This window comes from Rhagoletis zephyria, unplaced genomic scaffold (genome assembly GCF_001687245.7).
Source record: "Rhagoletis zephyria isolate East Lansing unplaced genomic scaffold, Rhagoletis_zephyria_1.1 Rzeph_scaffold_00357, whole genome shotgun sequence".
Lineage (NCBI taxonomy): Eukaryota > Metazoa > Arthropoda > Insecta > Diptera > Tephritidae > Rhagoletis > Rhagoletis zephyria.
In genome coordinates this window covers 164,630-184,963 of record NW_016157441.1, presented here as the reverse complement: position 1 = coordinate 184,963, position 20,334 = coordinate 164,630, and the positions used below count along the sequence as shown (strand labels likewise).

The 20,334-nt window shown below is 39.1% G+C and overlaps 1 protein-coding gene across 1 annotated transcript in view; it reads right to left on the bottom strand.

Moving 5' to 3' along the window:
• Positions 1–5,359: 5,359 nt before the first annotated feature.
• The window catches only part of Sdb (SAXO downstream of blistered), a 53,006-nt gene continuing 38,031 nt past the window's right edge, over positions 5,360–20,334 (bottom strand). Inside the window, exons 4-5 of the mRNA XM_017610964.1 lie at positions 16,040–16,095; positions 5,360–15,978 (exon numbers count right to left, since the gene is read on the bottom strand). Coding sequence (XP_017466453.1) covers positions 5,633–15,978; positions 16,040–16,095 — 10,402 coding nt within the window. The 3' untranslated portion in view covers positions 5,360–5,632. The remainder of the gene's footprint in view (positions 15,979–16,039; positions 16,096–20,334) is intronic.

Here is a 20,334-nt window from a genome sequence, read left to right as displayed (position 1 = left end):
AATTTTAACAAAATCATCCGCTTTTATATATACATATATAGAAGACAAACCAAGGCATAAAAAACAACCAATTGAATTGGAGAATGTAATTAATTTTTATACTAAGTATACCTGTAAATAGTATGCACGACACAATACATATATCTGTAATAAGAAAATTTGTAGTAATTTATTCGGATTTTGAGGTTTTTTCATTTGTTTTTGAGGAGTTTGGTAAATTTTTGTGGCAACACTGATGCGAAGGCAATTTTGTTAATTGCATGAGATCTGCACCGTTCATTCGATTTTCAAAAATGAGGTGTCAAATAAAAGGGCTTGGTGTGCAGTAAAGTTATATTTTTTAATAGGATTGCCACCTGCTTTTACAATTATCATATTTACACCGTTCGTTCGATTTTCAAATATGCAGTATCAAACGAAGAGGCTCATATTTGAGAATCGTGCGAACGGGGTAAATATCATAATTTTAAAAGCAGATGGAAACCTTATTAAAAAATGTAAGCTCTGATCCAATACTTTTCATATAAAATCCTGTAAAAATGTCAAACAGCAAAATTACTCTCTGAAGTGAGATTAAAAGTGAGTAACAACAAAATGAACAAAAAAGGCATTTTTCTAGTAAAAACGTCAACCAGTGATCGCTTGACACTTTTCATGATTTTACCAGAAGAAAAAGTTCGGGTAAACTCTTGCAACTTCATTCTCTACAGAACTCTCAACAACATCGCTCTCATTTGCAGAGTTTGGAGGAATTTGGAGTACGGGATCATTTTTCCTGTAACTTCCTGCAAGTTCGTCTAAAAACCTGTAAGTTCATGGAGAACAGGATCAGAGCTATAACCTTACTACACATCTAGAACAGTGCCCGCCAAACACTTTCCTGGGAAACGAACTATATTCGGCCTTTCACATGTACACAATCGGCTTCTTACACGTACACAATCCGAACGTCAACAGAAAAAGTAGAAGAGCAACAAATTTTATTTAGTTGCATGCAAACCAAGAATGATAGAATACAAGATTGCGCCTATCAGAGAGGATTTTTGAGAATAACTTTTGTGTGACGTCACACTGGTGCAATTGCGAGAGATAAATGTCAAAACGTGAGCAAGAATGGAAGAAGAAGAAAAAATGTTACAAGGAAAACGTAAACAAGTTGCACAAGTGTGACGTCATACAAACAACGATTCTGTCAAATTCACTGAGAGAGGAATAGCGGTACCGTGATAGGCGCAACCTCTATTTCTCTCAATCGTGCATGCAAACAACAGGCGAAGCAGGTTGATGGCGCATTATTGTTGAATAAAGTAGGTACACTGAGCAGAATGAATGAATATTCATTCAAAAAATTTATAACACAATTTTTCGTACATACACCCCTAGAAATAGGTATTTATATGGAACCAAGTCGTACTTTTTCTTCATATTAAAAGAACTTTGTGAATTATGTATTATGTATTTTTTTTTTTTTAATACCAGACTAGTCCTCAATTAAAACATACAATATGTTTTGTTATTTATCTTTTGCTTTAATCGTTATTTTAAATTGTTCTTAAATGTCAAGTTTTACCTAATTTTAAAATAAATATATATTAGATATATATATTTTTATTTTATTTCTACTTGAAGTCAACGTAATTTTCTTTTAATATTCAGAGTGCTCGAAGCACGTTATCTTTTTTGCTCAGAAATCCACACTTAAATTATAAAAAAATAATAATAATTTTGTACAATACATACAAAATTTTTCCAACTTTTTCCTTTCTTAGAATCGTTAACTTTCATTATATGTTTCTATGTTGTTTAGATCTAAAAAATAGCGATGAAAAAAACGGCAAAAAAACATACCAAAGTTTTTATAATAAGTAATACAACACAGAAATTTTTTTCCGTGCATTACCACCAACACATTCTCAGTTTTTGTTTCATAACTAATACATTCTCCTTTTAAGACTTTTCTCTCTTTGTCGGGCACTGATCTAGAAGCCAAGCCCTTTCATTTGACACCAACATTTTTGAAATTGAATAAACGGTGCAAATCTTATGCAATTAACAAAATTTCCTTCGCATAGAATAGTATCTCTAGCCACATCACCTTTCCGCGAATGTTTGACGCAGAATTTACATTCAGTTGTGAACGAGAACGACAGTAAATGTTCGCGAAGGCATCGATACTTATAGCTACATATATGAACGCACGCTGTTTGGTCTACCAATCCATACGCGTATGAACAAGTGTGGACATTCTACCTAACATTCGGGAACGCGAACGATATAGACTTATTTTATGCTTCTCGTTCGCGAAAGAGAATCAATAGAGAATATTTGTATGAAAAAGATAACACTCAATACAACAACAATAAAAAAGCCAGCAGACAAAAATGTAAATTAATAATACCATGCCCGGCCATCTGATTGAAAGTGATTAATTTAGTCTTGTCAGACCAAATAACCTTCAATTGAAACTTAAAAATATGTTTTTTATTGCATTCTGAACGGCCTAGCATATCCCAATAGGCAACGGTTCGGTTTTCGTGCGATGCAGCGAAATGCTGCCACACTCGCACATGTATTATGATCAAATTTGCTTTTTTCTTCTTTAAGATGCCTTTGCGCTCAATTTGCCTCGCTGTCTATTGATTTGCATTAAAGTTTAATACCTTGAGCGCTTCTGTAATAGTGGCTGCATCGCTACTTGCTTCTAAGTTCACAAGATATCATACCGTAATATTTTTTAACAGACTTCCTTTGTCCTTGGGAACACTTTAGGCTATATATTGTCTAGTCCTAACATTTTTAAGTAGCAAATTCCAAAATTTTTTGCCACTTTTCGCCACTTGTCGGTTTCGCCTTTCCGCAGTAAATCTATTATTTACATTTATGGTTCCTGATTAACTATGTTATTTACTGGTGATCACTTCTTCAATAAATTACAATATAGAAAAAATTCATCTGACTTCCAACTAAGTAAGAGATAACTGTCAAATGCAAAACTGAGAGTGAGTGCAAAACTGTAACATCTGCCTTAATTTACATTTTTGTCTGCTGGCTTTTTTATTGTTGTTGTATTGACTTCAAATCATTATGAGAGAGGGAGTAGGGATGACCCACAAGAATATTCAACAAAAGGATGAATGTCGTTAGAACTTGGAAATATAGCGGTGGCTGAAACAAAAAGTGTTAAACCATGTTACAGTTTTGCTCGTCACTGTATATCTCATGATGCACTGATCGGATCTTAACCAGATTAGTATGGGACCACCTCTGAGAAACTACCTTTCCGATGCAAAAAGAATTATCGAAATCGGTTGATGTGGTCCAAAGTTATGCGGTAACATACATAAAATAACATAAAATACACCTACAACCCTTTCGCGGCTTTAATAAATTTCAGCACGTCGTAGAGGAAGAGGCAGCTACACTCTAAACCATTCTTCTGTTGAAGGGAAATCCAATCCTTTCGGCATGTGCCCCACCGAAGGAGTACCCTGTGTACACTGCAGTAAGTTTATGGGTGTCTTCTTTGTTCATTCCTAAGAGAGTAATCCTGTACGATCCTTCCTTGGCCCTCCAGTGATAAATTTCGGTAATTTTTTTGAGGAAACATTCAGCCGCAACTTGCCAGTTCGTCCGCTGCCTCGTTTCGTATTGATCAGAGATATACGCAAGCTCTCTCCTACAGTTTTCCACTAGTTGAGATCTAACAGAGGTATAAGAGAGTGCCTTAATAGCCGCTTGGCTATCCAAGAAGATATTCAGATAAATATTTTGAACAAAATTTTAGGTAATTTTTTTGTCAAGTGATTTCTCACTAAATTTAAATGGTTGTAGATCAAAAACGGCAGTTATATGCAAAGCTATTTGCGTTTATTGTAAAATATATTAAAATATGCGCAATAAATATGCAGAAACAGGAACTTTTTGCAATATATGCAAAACTATGTATTTACTGCAAAATATGCACTAACCAGTGAATGCCATTTTAAAGAAAATTGCATGACTCGTAAAGAAAACTTAACCATTTTCACTTGAAGATGCCGAGATTCTGAGCCCTTCATATAACATAACAATGTTCAAATCACCTCAGCTAACTTCACATCAGCTCTCTCTCAGTTCACCTCAATGCACCTTAACTTACCTCACCCTCAACTATCCTCATTTAATTTCAACTCAATTTACTTCACTTCAACTTAACTCACCCTCAACAATGTTATTTCACCTCAATTCACATTAGTTGTGTTTTCGTATTCTCTAGCAAAAAATATCCAGTAACCAAATTTCGGAGAGTAAGCCAATATTTACTCCCAATGAGTGAAATATGCAAGAAAGTACGAAAACGCAAAACCAGCAAGAAGTTGCTGGTTTTATGAACAGCTGATTTATTTGTTATTTTCCGATGCAATTTTCTTAGAAAACTAGTGTTTTCCATCTTATTATATATTTAAATAGGTATATTTTGTCAATTGCAAATCTAAAAGCACCACAAACAATTATTTTCTTGATGTGATTTACAATAAGCATCATGCCATCAGCTGTTTTTCTTACTAGCAAATAGTTGCTAGTAAAAATTTATCCAGTAAAAATCCAGTAAAACTTGCAAGTTCAGCTGTAATTTTTGCTCTCTCAATTTCCCCTCTTTTGCTAGTTTCTTGCAAGTTTTTGTGTACGAAAACGACATCCAGTAAAAAACCAGTAAAATTAGTACTGGATTTACTGGATAGTGCGTACGCGAACAGGGCTATTACCCCACCTGAACTCATCTCACCCTAACTTAACTCATCTGAACTCACCTTACCTGAACTCACTTCGCCTTAACTCAACTCAACTCACCTCAACTCCCCTTAGTTTTAGTGGTTGAATTTCGACCGCTGGGCGAACACTTGTTTTGCCAAAATTGGATGACATTAGTTGTGTTTTCGTATTCTCCAGCAAAAAATATCCAGTAACTTGCCAGTAACCAAATTTCGGAGAGTAAGCCAATATTTACTCCCAATGAGTGAAATATGCAAGAAAGTACGAAAACGCAAAACCAGCAAGAAGTTGCTAGTTTTATGAACAGCTGCAAGTTTTTGCGTACGAAAACCAGGTTGGATAAAAAACCAGTAAAATTAGTACTGGCGAACAGGCCTAATAAGTAACAAATCGCAAATTGTTCTTAAGGAATTCTAAATTCATACATATTGCATAAATATGTATTTGCAGTAGTGTTTACACAATTAACTCAATTAAAAAAATTGAAAATTGTAAACAAAAAGATTTTACAGTGCATGCAATATCCCCTTAAAATTTCAACCTCGGCGTCTAATGTGAAAAGCAACATTGTTTTGTAAGATAGCCGAAGGTCGGTAAATTTACATAGAAAGCTGTCAAATTACTTCAACTTATTTATTTCGCCATGATAATATAGTGGAACATACCATAGCGGTAAATTTTTTGAGAATATTTTATTAAATTATGTGGCAATTACTCTTGCTTAATATACATATATATGTCTGTCTGCATATACATAAATGAACGTAAATATAATATTTGAGTTACAACATTGATATGCTTGTATGAAAAATTTATTAAAATTTTTTTTGCGTACATGCAAAGACGCATTTTTACATGCCCTTAAAATTTTACAGCCTAATTAGTTCTTGACAGTTTTAAAAAATTTATGTTCGTTCGTATTTCTTGTGTGTTGGAATGCACCTTCTTTGATTTTGTGTATAGCACAAGTTGTGGATGGAACCGTCTTATATTCACTGCGATACAAGGAGGTGGATGAAATTCCATCCATCCCCAGAGATATAGATGACTGATTCACATTCCTTCGTGTTACAATTCTTTCGGAATGTTTACTGTAAGGGGGAATTTCGATACCACCGGAAGGCGACGTTTTAGAAATATTGCAAGACTTTGACGTCTGATCTCTATTTTGCGACTGGCCGAATGTGTTGTAGTGGCGACGTTCGCTCATCAACAACGCGCTGCTATCTTGTTCCCTGTTCTGTCGATGTATGCTACTGTAGCTCTGGCGTTCGCTTGGAAAAACTGAGCTGGATGGCTCCTCGTGCAAATTCAGAATGCTCTTTCTGTGAATCTTACCATTCGACGTTAGGCTACCTAATTGATTTGACTCATTTGAAACAGTTTTTCGATGAAATACTGAATTAGTAATGTTTGCGTCGGCAGTGAAATCGCTTCGTCGATGATGGAAATGTTTAGACATAGTGGTAGCAGAGGAGCTTGATGACATTTTCGTTGATGCACTTTCAGCTGACATGGTCTTGTGTTGTGTGGAATGTGCTTGATCAGAAATATTTTTAGATGAGGTAGCGTTCATGTGTGTCGATGTGCTTTCCTGTTTATCCAAATTGCATTGTGTGGAAATTGTTGGACCAGCGGTATTCGCCACCACTCCACTAGACATAATTCTTTCTGAACTACTTCCTGTGTTACTTCCGTTAGTCACTGCAGAGGTGAACGTTTGATCAGAAATATCAACGCGAACAGAATCCATGACTTTTTTCTCCTTCGCAAAACGATTTTCCTTCACCGAAATTGATTCATCATGTTTATTTTCAATGTTGACTATGTTTTTAACGTTGTTAGTTTTTGCAATATTTTCGATGACATTAACTTTCCCCTGTCGTCTAACATACTCTGTTTCCGGTTCTTTTTTGACGCGACCACCTATTACAGTGGTAACTTTTTTCGTGGATACTACAACCAAACCATCGACTGGTTTTTCTGAACTCATATTAGCCATCGGAACAGCTTGTTTGCCCGAAGCAAAGCTCATTTGATTTGTTGTCTTTAGAATGGCACTGTCCTCTCCAAGAGATATTGACGACTTATTGTGCGTGTATTTTGTTCTGGTAGTTTTCTGCACACTTTTAGATGTATCCAGCTTGGAAGTTCTCTTTTCGTTATAGTCATCTCGTTTTGAAATTTGAAGAGTGCCCTCAAGTTTCAGGTTATCTACCGGGCGCTTGATTACCGCTTTTTCCACTTTAGTTTTAAGTTCTTTGGAATCTGTTTTATCGGATGAAATATACATCTTACCTTCCGATCTGAGGTTATCTTCTGGTTTTACTTGGTTTGGACGTTCTACATTGACATAGTTTTCCTTTTCTGTAAACGTCATCTCCCCTTCAATCCGCAGATTATCTTTATGAACAACTCGTCGGACCGTATCAGCCGGCTTATATCTTGGCTTATCAGGGGTGTAAAATTCTCCTTCCGGCCTCAAATTATCTTCAGGCCTAACTGGGGACAATTTTTGAGCTGGTTGGAATTTCGGTTTCTTCGGAGTATAGAAGTCTCCTTCTTGTTTTAAGTTATCAGAAGGTTTAATTTGTTCTGGCCTATTGACATAATGATATTGCTCCTTTTTGGAAAATGTCATTTCCCCTTCCATATGCAGATTGTCTTTCCTTATAATACGTTTTGTCTTTTCGGAGGGCTTAAATGAAACATTTTCTGGCACAGTAAACTCGCCTTCCATCCTCAAATTATCTTCAGGCTTTTTAACTAGTGGACGTACGCCTGGCTTGTAAGAAGGCTTTTCTGTCTTATAAAATTCTCCTTCAGGTTTCAGATTGTCAACTGGCTTTATTTGGTCAGGCCTTTTGACAAATTCGTATGTCTGTTTATCTTTATACACAAATTCACCTTCAGTTCGAAGATTATCTTTTCTTATAATGCGCTCAGTTTTTTCAGCTGGTTTAAATACAGTCTTTTCCGGCATAATAATTTCGCCTTCTGGTTTAAGGTTGTCTTGTGGCTTTTTCTGTGTGGGACGTTCGGCAGGCTTATACCCCGGTTTATCAGGTGTGTAAAACTCTCCTTCAGGGCGCAGATTGTCAGCGTGTCTTACTTGCGATGGGCGTTCGCCAGGTTGGAATTTGGGTTTCTCCGGAGAATAAAATTCACCCTCAGGCTTCAAGTTGTCTTCCGGTTTCTTCTGGGAAGGACGTTCAGCTGGTTTATAGCCCGGTTTTTCTGGAGCATAAAACTCGCCTTCAGGTCGCAGATTGTCAGCGTGTCTTACTTGCGATGGGCGTTCGCCAGGTTGGAATTTGGGTTTCTCCGGAGAATAAAATTCACCTTCAGGCTTCAAGTTATCTTCCGGTTTCTTCTGAGAGGGACGTTCCGCTGATTTATATCCCGGTTTTTCTGGAACATAAAAATCACCTTCAGGTCGCAGATTGTCAGCGTGTCTTACTTGCGATGGGCGTTCGCCAGGTTGGAATTCGGGTTTCTGTGGAGAATAAAATTCACCCTCAGGCTTCAAGTTGTCTTCCGGTTTCTTCTGAGAGGGACGTTCCGCTGATTTATATCCCGGTTTTTCTGGAACATAAAAATCACCTTCAGGTCGCAGATTGTCAGCGTGTCTTACTTGCGATGGGCGTTCGCCAGGTTGGAATTCGGGTTTCTGTGGAGAATAAAATTCACCCTCAGGCTTCAAGTTGTCTTCCGGTTTCTTCTGAGAGGGACGTTCCGCTGGTTTATATCCCGGTTTTTCTGGAGCATAAAACTCGCCTTCAGGTCGCAGATTGTCAACGTGTCTTACTTGCGATGGGCGTTCGCCAGGTTGGAATTCGGGTTTCTCCGGAGAATAAAATTCACCTTCTGGCTTCAGGTTATCCTCCGGTTTTTTCTGATAGGGACGTTCGGCTGGTTTATATCCCGGTTTTTCTGGAGCATAAAACTCGCCTTCAGGTCGCAGATTGTCAACGTGTCTTACTTGCGATGGGCGTTCGCCAGGTTGGAATTTGGGTTTCTCCGGAGAATAAAATTCACCTTCAGGCCTCAAGTTATCCTCCGGTTTTTTCTGTGTTGGACGCTCCGCCGGTTTATAACATGGTTTATCAGGAATATAAAACTCGCCTTCTGGTCTCAAGTTATCAACAGGCTTCTTCTGAGAGGGCCGATCCCCTGGCTTAAATTCTGATTTATCGGGAGCATGAAATTTACCTTCTGGCCGCAGATTATCCTCAGGCTTCTTCTGGGTAGGACGCTCCGCGGGGATGTACTTCGATCTTTTCGGAGTGTAAAATTCACCCTCTGGCCTAAGGTTATCAGAGGGTTTAACCTGTTCAGGTCTGGAAACAAATTGATATTCTTCTCTGGATTCAAATATCATTTCCCCTTCTGATCGTAAATTATCTTTCCGAATTATTCTCTCCGTTTTTTCAGCTGGTTTATATGGGGTCTTCTCAGGCACAGTGAAGGCGCCCTCTGGTCTTAAGTTGTCTTCCGGTTTCTTCTGAGTTGGCCGCTCCGCGGATTTGAATTCCGGTCGCTCAGGCGCATAAAATTCGCCTTCTGGTTTCAAATTGTCTTCTGGTCTCTTCTGAAGTGGCCGTTCTGCTGGCTGGAAACCAGACTTTTCCGGTGTATAAAATTTACCTTCTGGTTTCAAGTTATCTACCGGCTTTTTCTGACTGGGACGTTCCGCCGGTTTGAATTCTGGCTTGTCAGGAACATAGAATTCACCTTCAGGTTTCAAATTATCTTCGTGTCTTATTTGTAATGATTTCTCCCCTGGATGGAATTTCGGCTTTTCTGGCGAGTAAAATTCTCCTTCCGGCTTAAGGTTATCAGTAGGTTTCACTTGGTCCGGTCTAATAACAAATTGATATTCCTCTCTAGTCTCAAATGTCATTTCTCCTTCTGAGCGCAAATTATCTTTCCGTATTATTCGCTCCGTCTTTTCAGCTGGCTTATAGGCTATCTTTTCGGGCACTGTAAATTCTCCCTCAGGTCTCAAGTTATCTTCCGGTCTCTTCTGATGAGGTCTTTCTGCGGGCTGATATTCAGGCTTTTCTGGTGTATAAAATTGTCCCTCTGGCCTCAAGTTGTCTTCTGGCTTCTTCTGACTAGGTCGTTCCGCGGGCCTAAATTCTGCTTTTTTAGGGGTATAGAATTCACCTTCTGACTTCAAATTGTCTTCATGCCTAACTTGTACAGGTTTCTCAGCCGGTTGGTATTTTGGTTTTTCTGGAGCATAAAACTCTCCCTCCGGCTTAAGGTTATCAGTAGGTTTGACTTGGTCCGGTCTGGTAACAAACTGATATTCCTCTCTAGTCTCAAATGTCATTTCACCCTCTGAACGCAAATTATCTTTCCGTATTATTATCTCCATCTTTTCAGCTGGCTTATATGCTATCTTTTCTGGCACAGAAAGTTCCCCCTCAGGTCTCAAGTTATCCTCCGGTTTCTTCTGATGTGGTCTCTCTGCTGGCTGATATTTAGGTTTTTCTGGAGAATAAAATTCTCCTTCTGGCTTCAAGTTGTCTTCTGGCTTCTTTTGACTTGGCCTTTCAGCGGGGATAAATTCCGGTTTCTCGGGTGTATAGAACGCACCCTCTGGCTTCAAATTGTCCTCATGCCTAACTTGCAAAGGTTTCTCACCTCGTTGGTATTTTTGTTTCTCTGGAGCATAAAATTCTCCCTCCGGCTTAAGGTTATCAAGGGGTTTCACTTGCTCTGGTCTGATCACAAACTGATATTCCTGTTTAGTCTCAAATGTCATTTTTCCTTCAGAACGCAAGTTATCCTTCCGTATTATTCGCTCAGTTTTTTCAGCTGGCTTATATGGAATCTTTTCTGGAACAGCGAATTCACCCTCCGGTCTCAAGTTATCCTCAGGTTTCCTCTGAAGTGGCCTCTCTGCGGGCTGATACCCGGGTTTTTCTGGCGTATACAATTCACCCTCCGGTTTCAAATTGTCTTCCGGTTTGACTTGCGCTGGGCGTTCTGCTGGCTGGAATCCAGGCTTTTCGAGCTTATAAAATTCACCCTCTGGCCTCAAGTTGTCTTCTGGCTTCTTTTGTCTGGGACGTTCTGCCGGTCTGAATTCGGGTTTCTCAGGAGTATAAAATTCACCTTCTGGTTTCAAATTATCCTGCGGTTTCTTTTGAGCTGGGCGCTCTGCTGCTTGATAGCCAGGCTTGTCTGGTATGTAGAATTCCCCCTCCGGCCTCAAGTTGTCTTCTGGTTTCTTCTGAGTGGGACGTTCAGCGGGGACATATTCCGATTTCTGTGGAGTATAAAACACACCCTCTGACTTCAAGTTGTCTTCAGGCTTCCTCTGAATAGGGCGTTCGGCCGGCCTAAATCCTTGCTTCTCAGGTGTGTAAAAGTCACCTTCTGGCCTTAAGTTATCTTCCGGCTTTTTCTGTACAGGTCGCTCTGCAGGCTTATATCCAGGCTTCTCAGGAGCATAAAATTCACCTTCGGGTCGCAGATTGTCTTCCGGTCTGACTTGAGTTGGGCGCTCGCCTGGTAGAAACTTGGGCTTTTCATGGGTGTAGAACTCACCTTCTGGACGTAGGTTATCTTCAGGTTTCTTTTGTGTTGGGCGTTCGGCAGGCCTAAATCCTGACTTCTCAGGTGTGTAGAAGTCACCTTCTGGCCTTAAGTTATCTTCCGGCTTTTTCTGTACAGGTCGCTCTGCAGGCTTATATCCAGGCTTCTCAGGAGCGTAGAATTCACCCTCAGGTCGCAGATTGTCTTCCGGTCTGACTTGAGTTGGGCGTTGCCCTGGCTGAAACTTCGGCTTCTCAGGGGTGTAGAACTCACCTTCTGGGCGTAGGTTATCTTCAGGTTTCTTTTGTGTGGGGCGTTCGGCGGGCCTATATCCTGGCTTCTCAGGTGTGTAAAAGTCACCTTCTGGTTTCAGGTTATCTTCCGGTTTTTTCTGTACAGGTCGCTCCGCCGGCTTATATCCAGGCTTCTCAGGAGCGTAGAATTCACCCTCGGGTCGCAGATTGTCTTCCGGTCTGACTTGAGTTGGACGCTCGCCTGGTTGAAACTTGGGCTTCTCATGGGTGTAGAACTCACCTTCTGGACGTAGGTTATCTTCAGGTTTCTTTTGTGTTGGGCGTTCGGCAGGCCTAAATCCTGACTTCTCAGGTGTGTAGAAGTCACCTTCTGGCCTTAAGTTATCTTCCGGCTTTTTCTGTACAGGTCGCTCTGCAGGCTTATATCCAGGCTTCTCAGGAGCGTAGAATTCACCCTCAGGTCGCAGATTGTCTTCCGGTCTGACTTGAGTTGGGCGTTGCCCTGGCTGAAACTTCGGCTTCTCAGGGGTGTAGAACTCACCTTCTGGGCGTAGGTTATCTTCAGGTTTCTTTTGTGTGGGGCGTTCGGCGGGCCTAAATCCTGGCTTCTCAGGTGCGTAAAAGTCACCTTCTGGTTTCAGGTTATCTTCCGGTTTTTTCTGTACAGGTCGCTCCGCCGGCTTATATCCAGGCTTCTCAGGAGCGTAAAATTCACCCTCGGGTCGCAGATTGTCTTCCGGTCTGACTTGAGTTGGACGCTCGCCTGGTTGAAACTTGGGCTTCTCATGGGTGTAGAACTCACCTTCTGGACGTAGGTTATCTTCAGGTTTCTTTTGTTTTGGGCGTTCAGCTGGCCTAAATCCTGGCTTCTCAGGTGTGTAGAAGTCACCTTCTGGCCTTAAGTTATCTTCCGGCTTTTTCTGTACAGGTCGCTCTGCAGGCTTATATCCAGGCTTCTCAGGAGCGTAGAATTCACCCTCAGGTCGCAGATTGTCTTCCGGTCTGACTTGAGTTGGGCGTTGCCCTGGCTGAAACTTCGGCTTCTCAGGGGTGTAGAACTCACCTTCTGGGCGTAGGTTATCTTCAGGTTTCTTTTGTGTGGGGCGTTCGGCGGGCCTAAATCCTGGCTTCTCAGGTGCGTAAAAGTCACCTTCTGGTTTCAGGTTATCTTCCGGTTTTTTCTGTACAGGTCGCTCCGCCGGCTTATATCCAGGCTTCTCAGGAGCGTAAAATTCACCCTCGGGTCGCAGATTGTCTTCCGGTCTGACTTGAGTTGGACGCTCGCCTGGTTGAAACTTGGGCTTCTCATGGGTGTAGAACTCACCTTCTGGACGCAGGTTATCTTCAGGTTTCTTTTGCGATGGGCGTTCGGCGGGCCTAAATCCTGGCTTCTCAGGTGCGTAAAAGTCACCTTCTGGTTTCAGGTTATCTTCCGGTTTTTTCTGTACAGGTCGCTCCGCCGGCTTATATCCCGGCTTCGCAGGAGCGTAAAATTCACCCTCGGGTCGCAGATTGTCTTCGGGTCTGACTTGAGTTGGACGCTCGCCTGGTTGAAACTTGGGCTTCTCATGTGTGTAGAACTCACCTTCTGGACGTAGGTTGTCTTCAGGTTTCTTTTGTGTTGGGCGTTCGGCAGGCTTAAATCCTGGCTTCTCAGGTGTGTAGAAGTCACCTTCTGGCCTTAAATTATCTTCCGGCTTTTTCTGTGCAGGTCGCTCTGCAGGCTTATATCCAGGCTTCTCAGGAGCGTAGAATTCACCCTCAGGTCGCAGGTTGTCTTCCGGTCTGATTTGATTTGGGCGTTGCCCGGGCTGAAACTTCGGCTTCTCAGGGGTGTAGAACTCACCTTCTGGGCGTAGGTTATCTTCAGGTTTCTTTTGTACAGGGCGTTCGGCGGGCCTAAATCCTGGCTTCTCAGGTGTGTAGAAGTCACCCTCCTGTCTTAAGTTATCTTCCGGCTTTTTCTGTACAGGTCGCTCTGCAGGCTTATATCCAGGCTTCTCAGGAGCGTAGAATTCACCCTCAGGTCGCAGGTTGTCTTCCGGTCTGATTTGATTTGGGCGTTGCCCGGGCTGAAACTTCGGCTTCTCAGGGGTGTAGAACTCACCTTCTGGGCGTAGGTTATCTTCAGGTTTCTTTTGTACAGGGCGTTCGGCGGGCCTAAATCCTGGCTTCTCAGGTGTGTAGAAGTCACCCTCCTGTCTTAAGTTATCTTCCGGCTTTTTCTGTACAGGTCGCTCTGCAGGCTTATATCCAGGCTTCTCAGGAGCGTAGAATTCACCCTCAGGTCGCAGATTGTCTTCCGGTCTGACTTGAGTTGGGCGCTCGCCTGGTTGAAACTTTGGCTTCTCATGGGTGTAGAACTCACCTTCTGGACGTAGGTTATCTTCAGGTTTCTTTTGTGTTGGGCGTTCGGCAGGCCTAAATCCTGGCTTCTCAGGTGCGTAAAATTCACCTTCTGGTTTCAGGTTATCTTCCGGTTTTTTCTGTACAGGTCGCTCCGCGGGCTTATATCCAGGCTTCTTAGGAGTGTAGAATTCACCCTCAGGTCGCAGATTGTCTTCCGGTATGATTTGAGTTGGGCGTTCCCCTGGCCGATACGTCGGCCTCTCAAGGATGTAGAACTCACCTTCTGGACGTAGATTATCCTCTGGTTTATTTTGTGTTGGGCGTTCGGCGGGCCTAAATCCTGTCTTCTCAGGTGTGTAAAATTCACCTTCTGGTCGCAAATTATCTGCATATTTTACTTGCGATGGACGTTCTCCAGGTTGGAATTTTGGTTTTTCTGGGGCATAAAATTCACCCTCTGGCCTCAAGTTGTCTTCCGGGCGCTGTTGAGTTGGACGCTCAGCAGGTATGAAACTAGATTTTTCGGGAGTATAAAACTCTCCTTCTGGCTTCAAGTTGTCTATGTGCCGAATTTGCATTGGTTTCTCTCCTGGTTGGTATTTTGGTTTTTCTGGAGTATAAAATTCTCCCTCTGGCTTAAGATTATCAGTAGGTTTCACCTGATCGGGTCTTATTACAAACTGATATTCCGTTTTTGTTTCAAACGTCATTTCGCCTTCTGAGCGCAAGTTATCATTTCTTATAACACGCTCAATCCGCTCGGCAGATCTATATGGGATCTTTTCTGGTGCCGTAAAGTCACCTTCGGGTCTTAGATTATCCACCGGCCTCTTTTGTGTTGGGCGCTCTGCGGGCTGGAAGCCGACTTTTTCTGGTTTGTAGAATTCGCCTTCCGGCCGCAAATTGTCCTCTGGTTTCTTCTGTGTGGGGCGTTCAGCAGGTGTATATCCTGGTTTTTCGGGAGTAAAGAAGTCACCTTCGGGTCGTAAGTTATCCTCTGGCTTCGTTTGCATTGGGCGTTCCGCTGGCCTAAATCCTGGCTTTTCAGGTGTGTAAAACTCGCCTTCTGGTCTCAAGTTATCTTCTGGTTTTTTCTGCATTGGACGCTCGGCAGGCTTATATTCAGGCTTCTCGGGAGTGTAAAATTCACCTTCTGGTCGCAAATTATCTGCGTATTTTACTTGGGATGGGCGCTCTCCTGATTGGAATTTTGGCTTTTCTGGGGCGTAAAAGTCACCTTCAGGTCTTAAATTATCCTCTGGTCGTTTCTGCGTTGGACGATCAGCAGGAATAAAACTATGCTTTTCAGGGGTGTAGAACTCGCCTTCGGGTTTAAGGTTGTCTGTATGCCGGATTTGCGTTGGTTTCTCGGCTGGCTGGTATTTGGGCTTCTCCGGACTGTAAAACTTTCCTTCTGGCTTTAGATTATCAGTAGGTTTAACCTGATCAGGCCTTACAATGGAATGATATTCTTCTTTGGTTTCGAATGTCATTTCGCCTTCGGTGCGAAGGTTATCCATTCTTTTAATTCGCGTTGGCCGTTCTGCTGACTCATATGGAATCTTTTCAGGGACCGTAAATTCGCCTTCCGGTTTTAAATTATCTTTCGGTTTTTTTTGTAATGGACGTTCAGTGGGCTGATAACCTTGCTTTTCAGGAGCATAAAAGTCTCCCTCGGGCTTTAGATTATCTTTATGTTTTATTTGAATAGATTTTTCTGCTGGTTGGTACTTTGCCTTGTCTGGCACATAGAATTCACCTTCAGGCTTTAGGTTGTCGATAGGCCTAACTTGGACAGGTCTTGTTACATACTGATATTCCTCCTTTTCGGTAAAGGTCATTTCTCCTTCCGTACGCAGGTTATCATTACGAGTTATAATTTTAGTTCTCTGTGATGGCTGGAATGAAATTTTTTCCGGAACTGTAAATTCTCCTTCAGGTTTTAAATTATCCACCGGCTTAATCAAAGTGGCTTGATCACCGAGATCATATAATAGTTTTAAACGAGATTTTTCAAGGTCTTTTTTAGACCAAGTGTTGGAACGTATACGTGCCTCTGACTCATCCAACAAATCTGTAAATATTTGCAATTTTTTTTAGCAAAAACAGAGATGTTTGTAAATATTAAATATTACCTGTAGTCTCCAAAATAGTATCTGTTTGCTTCACACTTGAGGTACAGTGATGACGTCTGGAAAAGCACAATAGGAAAATGTGAAAATGGGGATCTTATTCTCAGTTAGAAAATATCGCATGTTTAATAACAAGGAGAATTATTTCAAAACTTTCCTACATATGAGTAAACGCAAACAAAGTTTGACCAATTCATATACATAGTTAGTTGGTATAAAAAACAGATGCAACGACACATTTATTCGAAATTTTTTGTGAGTTTAGTTATCTGTTACACTGAACATCTTCTCCTTATCAAATATTATAATTGCAACCTTAAAAAACGTATAAACGTGCGTTATTAATATATGAATAATATGCATATGAATAAAATATGAATATATCGAGCCCTAACTGCCAAAATAACGTAAGCGACATTTATTTCAAAATTTTCTTTTTGATGCAGAAATGCATCTAGATAATCGAGGAATATTTCTGCATCAAAAAGAAAATTTTGAAAAAAATTTCGCTTGCGTTATTTTGGCGGTTAGGGCTCGATATGCTTATACATATGTATACAGCAATAAATCTGAGCATTTGAAAAAACGACACACGTAAGTCAATTTTGGCCGTTTGTTCTCTAAAGGTCTACATCGTGGGGCTTCTATCTAATATATAAAATTGGAATATATAATTGGAGTTTGAGATTGTTTTGCGTCAAAAATACAAATTTTTAACCCCACATATGTACATACTTATATTGTCCTTAAAAAAAACTCTTTTTAACAATTATTCTTTGACTTTTATTTAATTACTCTTTAAATAACCGTTATTTCTGACCTTTGTTTTATAAATCGAAAATAACAATTATATTTGATTTTTATCTAAATAATCTGCAAATAACAGTTATTTTTGATTTTTAAATTATATGTCTTAGATAACAGTTATCGAAGACTTTTATTTATAAAAGTCATAAACAAAAATCAGTCACTGACCTTTATTTTTTAAACCATACTTATAAAAGAAATTTGTATAAATAGTAGTAAACTCTTGTTTCCCAACACCTTCTTAACTGCGAAAAGTGTTAGTGACTTTTATACGAATGATTTTAAAAATAAAAGTCGGTGACTGATTTATAATGATGACTTTTAAAAGTAAAAGTCTTTAATAACTGTTATCTAAGACACATAATATAAAAATCAAAAATAATTGTTATTTTTTTTTTTAATTTTGCATAAAAATTGCAAACAAATTTTTTTTTCAAATTTGAGTCTTGGTGAAAAAAGAAATCGGTTGGTATGTATCACTTAGTTGTAGAACATTTTCGTCATAGTGAATTTTTCCATGACAGTTTTCATCAATAGCTGTTATGTTCGGTCCCTGATTCACAGATATGATGATTTGTATTTAATAGTTAATATATATGAACACTTTTCCGGTGCTTAGTGTAAAGTTACGGTGACCATTCGTACCGATTTTGGCAGGACAATACCGATTTTGAGAAAATTGTCCCGCCGAATATTTTTTAAAGGTCGGGACGTAAAAGTGCCCCGATTTTTCATATTTGTACAGATTAAATCCCGATTTTCAGTGTTTTCTTTATTAATTTAATAGGAGTCTCCCTGTACTCTGGCTTAAAAATAATTTTTCGCACAAACGTGGCAGCACTTTTGTTACCACAAAGGACATAGAATATAAGGGAGCCATAAACGTAGCCAGCATCATTATCTTGTATGATCTGTGGTTATGTTTTATTCTGTTAAACTGGTACTCTCGCTATATTGTAGCCCATCATTCTTGTCTAAATTTTTTAAAGGTTTTTATAATTGTTTGTTAAGTTTTTTTTTTATGAAATGATTCTAACTTAAATTAGTAAAATTAGAAAAAATAATACTAATTCCCTCCAAAATATAATGGATAAGAAAAATATAATATCTAACAAAAACCATGTAAGTCAAAATTTCTAACTTTGTTCAAAAATTAGCATAATTGGACAAATTAAATTTCTTAGAAACATTCCGAGTATGCAGTTTTGCAGCCCATTCATTCCGTTCATTTTAGCAAATTTTGACGAAGAATACGTTTTACGTTTCGATGTGGAGGCTTAAATGCTTAAATGTTGTAGTTGTAATTTTTAGAGCTTCACGAACACGTATGTTGCACGAGAACTCATGAAGCGATTTCAAATAAAAGTATGGCGTTTCAAAGAAAAAATTCCAAACCTATCGACATCATATATCCTTGAAAGTAACCAATTCCGTTTCTGTCGTAGAAACAACGATAAATATTGGCTTATTTTGGGATAAAATTTGAGACTCTAAAGTACTCTAGCAACTTATGATTTGCGGATATAACTTTCATTTTCGGGATATAGGTTCCTTGGAGCAAGATAAATATTTTCGTGTACAAGTATTATATAATTTCAGCAATTTGTTTTCTTTAATCAAAAATTCAAGGTTTTTCCTATCGTTTGGTATATGGGAAGTATTGGTTGATATCTTTTAGGTATGTTTATTTTATTCAAATATATGGGCATAAATGATTTTCCATACAAAACCACTTTGTCATCATTTTGCAAACACGTGCACGCGCATGATTCAATAACTAAAGGTTCGCTCATTATTGACATTCGAGTTTTGACACTCCCTTAACTGTGAAACTGTGTTCTGAGCAAACCTTTCATTATTGAATCATGGTGCATGCGTTGGAAGTGAGAGGAGACAAAAATTATGTGTGTGTAGGTATTTCGGCTTTTGAGTATCAGATGGCGCAATATTTTTAAGCTAATCGCAGCGTATGTATGTAAATACATGCATACGTACATATGTGGATTGAGTTAATGTGGATCTGTTTTTCTTTTAGTAATCTATGTATGTACACATGAATGCATAATACGCGAAAACTTGTTCGTCATATCAGATCTGTACCCTTCGTTCGATTTTACAAAATGAGGTATCAAATTGAAGGGCTTGTCCTGTATGTGCAATGTCTTCTTACTTTTTCAAAAAGAGTTGCTACCTGATACAAAAAATTAAATTCAAATTGTTTTTAGGTTAAATCAATTATTACACTATACGTATCTATCGAAATGGGTTTGAAAAGGCTTTATTTCTTAATAGTATGTAGTAGGGTTGCCCACTGTTTCAAAAAGTAAGTTCGACATAAATAAAGGCAGCAAATTGAAATGCATATCCTGATATGGATGTCAGACGAATAAAGTATTGGTTTGAAAAATATTTCGCAGAGGGTTGCCACCTTGTTACAAAATTAGATTCAACATAAGCAATAGGTTAAATAAATTACTTCAATATGAAATTAAATCAAAATTGCTTTGAAGAAACTTTATTTCCAAACTGCCACCTGATTTTATAATTAAATTGAATTTGAATTGATAGTATTGGAAAATTTATATTTGTATCACGATACAAATGTCAGACGAAAAAAATTTTGGTTTAAAAATAATTTGAAAAGGAAAAATCGAATTAAATTAAGTGATATAAAATATTGAAATATTGGCGTCAAACAAAGGAGTATTAAGAAATATTTAGTTTGAGCATTTATATCATTAAAGAGGGTTTCCACCGGAAATTATTTAACAAGTCAAATGAATTATTAAAGTATGGGTATAAATTGACATGACTTAAACATGTTTTTTTCTGAACTTTATTTAAGAGGGTTGCCATAGATTTTAGAAAGCTAATTCACTTGAATTAAGAGAACTAGATACACAATTTAAATATGTATCGAATTATGTGTGTCCGTCGAAAAAGGCTAAACAAGGTTTTCGTTTTAAAATATTTTGAATAGGGTTTCCACCTGTTTCAAAATTAGAATTTAATTAAAGTATGCATAAGTTAAATGAAATAATAACATATGACGTGAAAAAAAGGTGGTAAGATCAAACTAAGGATGAATATTTACAATATTAAAGAAAGCTGCTACCTGTTTAAAAAGGTAAAGTCAAATTATTTAATAATGTTCGGGCTGATCACAATTACATTGAATTACATTGAAATATTAAGTTGCACTTGTACTATTACTTTTAATAATTTTAATACTTTAATACCTTTTTTTGAATTATCCAAATGAATTTCGTACTGTACATAAGTTAGTGCCTAATTTGCTGTGTATGACAACCCCATGAACTTATAAAGTTGTTGTAACATTAAAGCTGTGACAGACGGCAAAGCTTATGCATATAATCTGGCATACATATGCGCATAATAATTTTGACCTCACAGACGGCAGTTATGCGGATAAACGAGCCGCAAGGTCGTGGGTTCGAGTCCCACGGCCAATTAAATTTTCATTTTTTTTT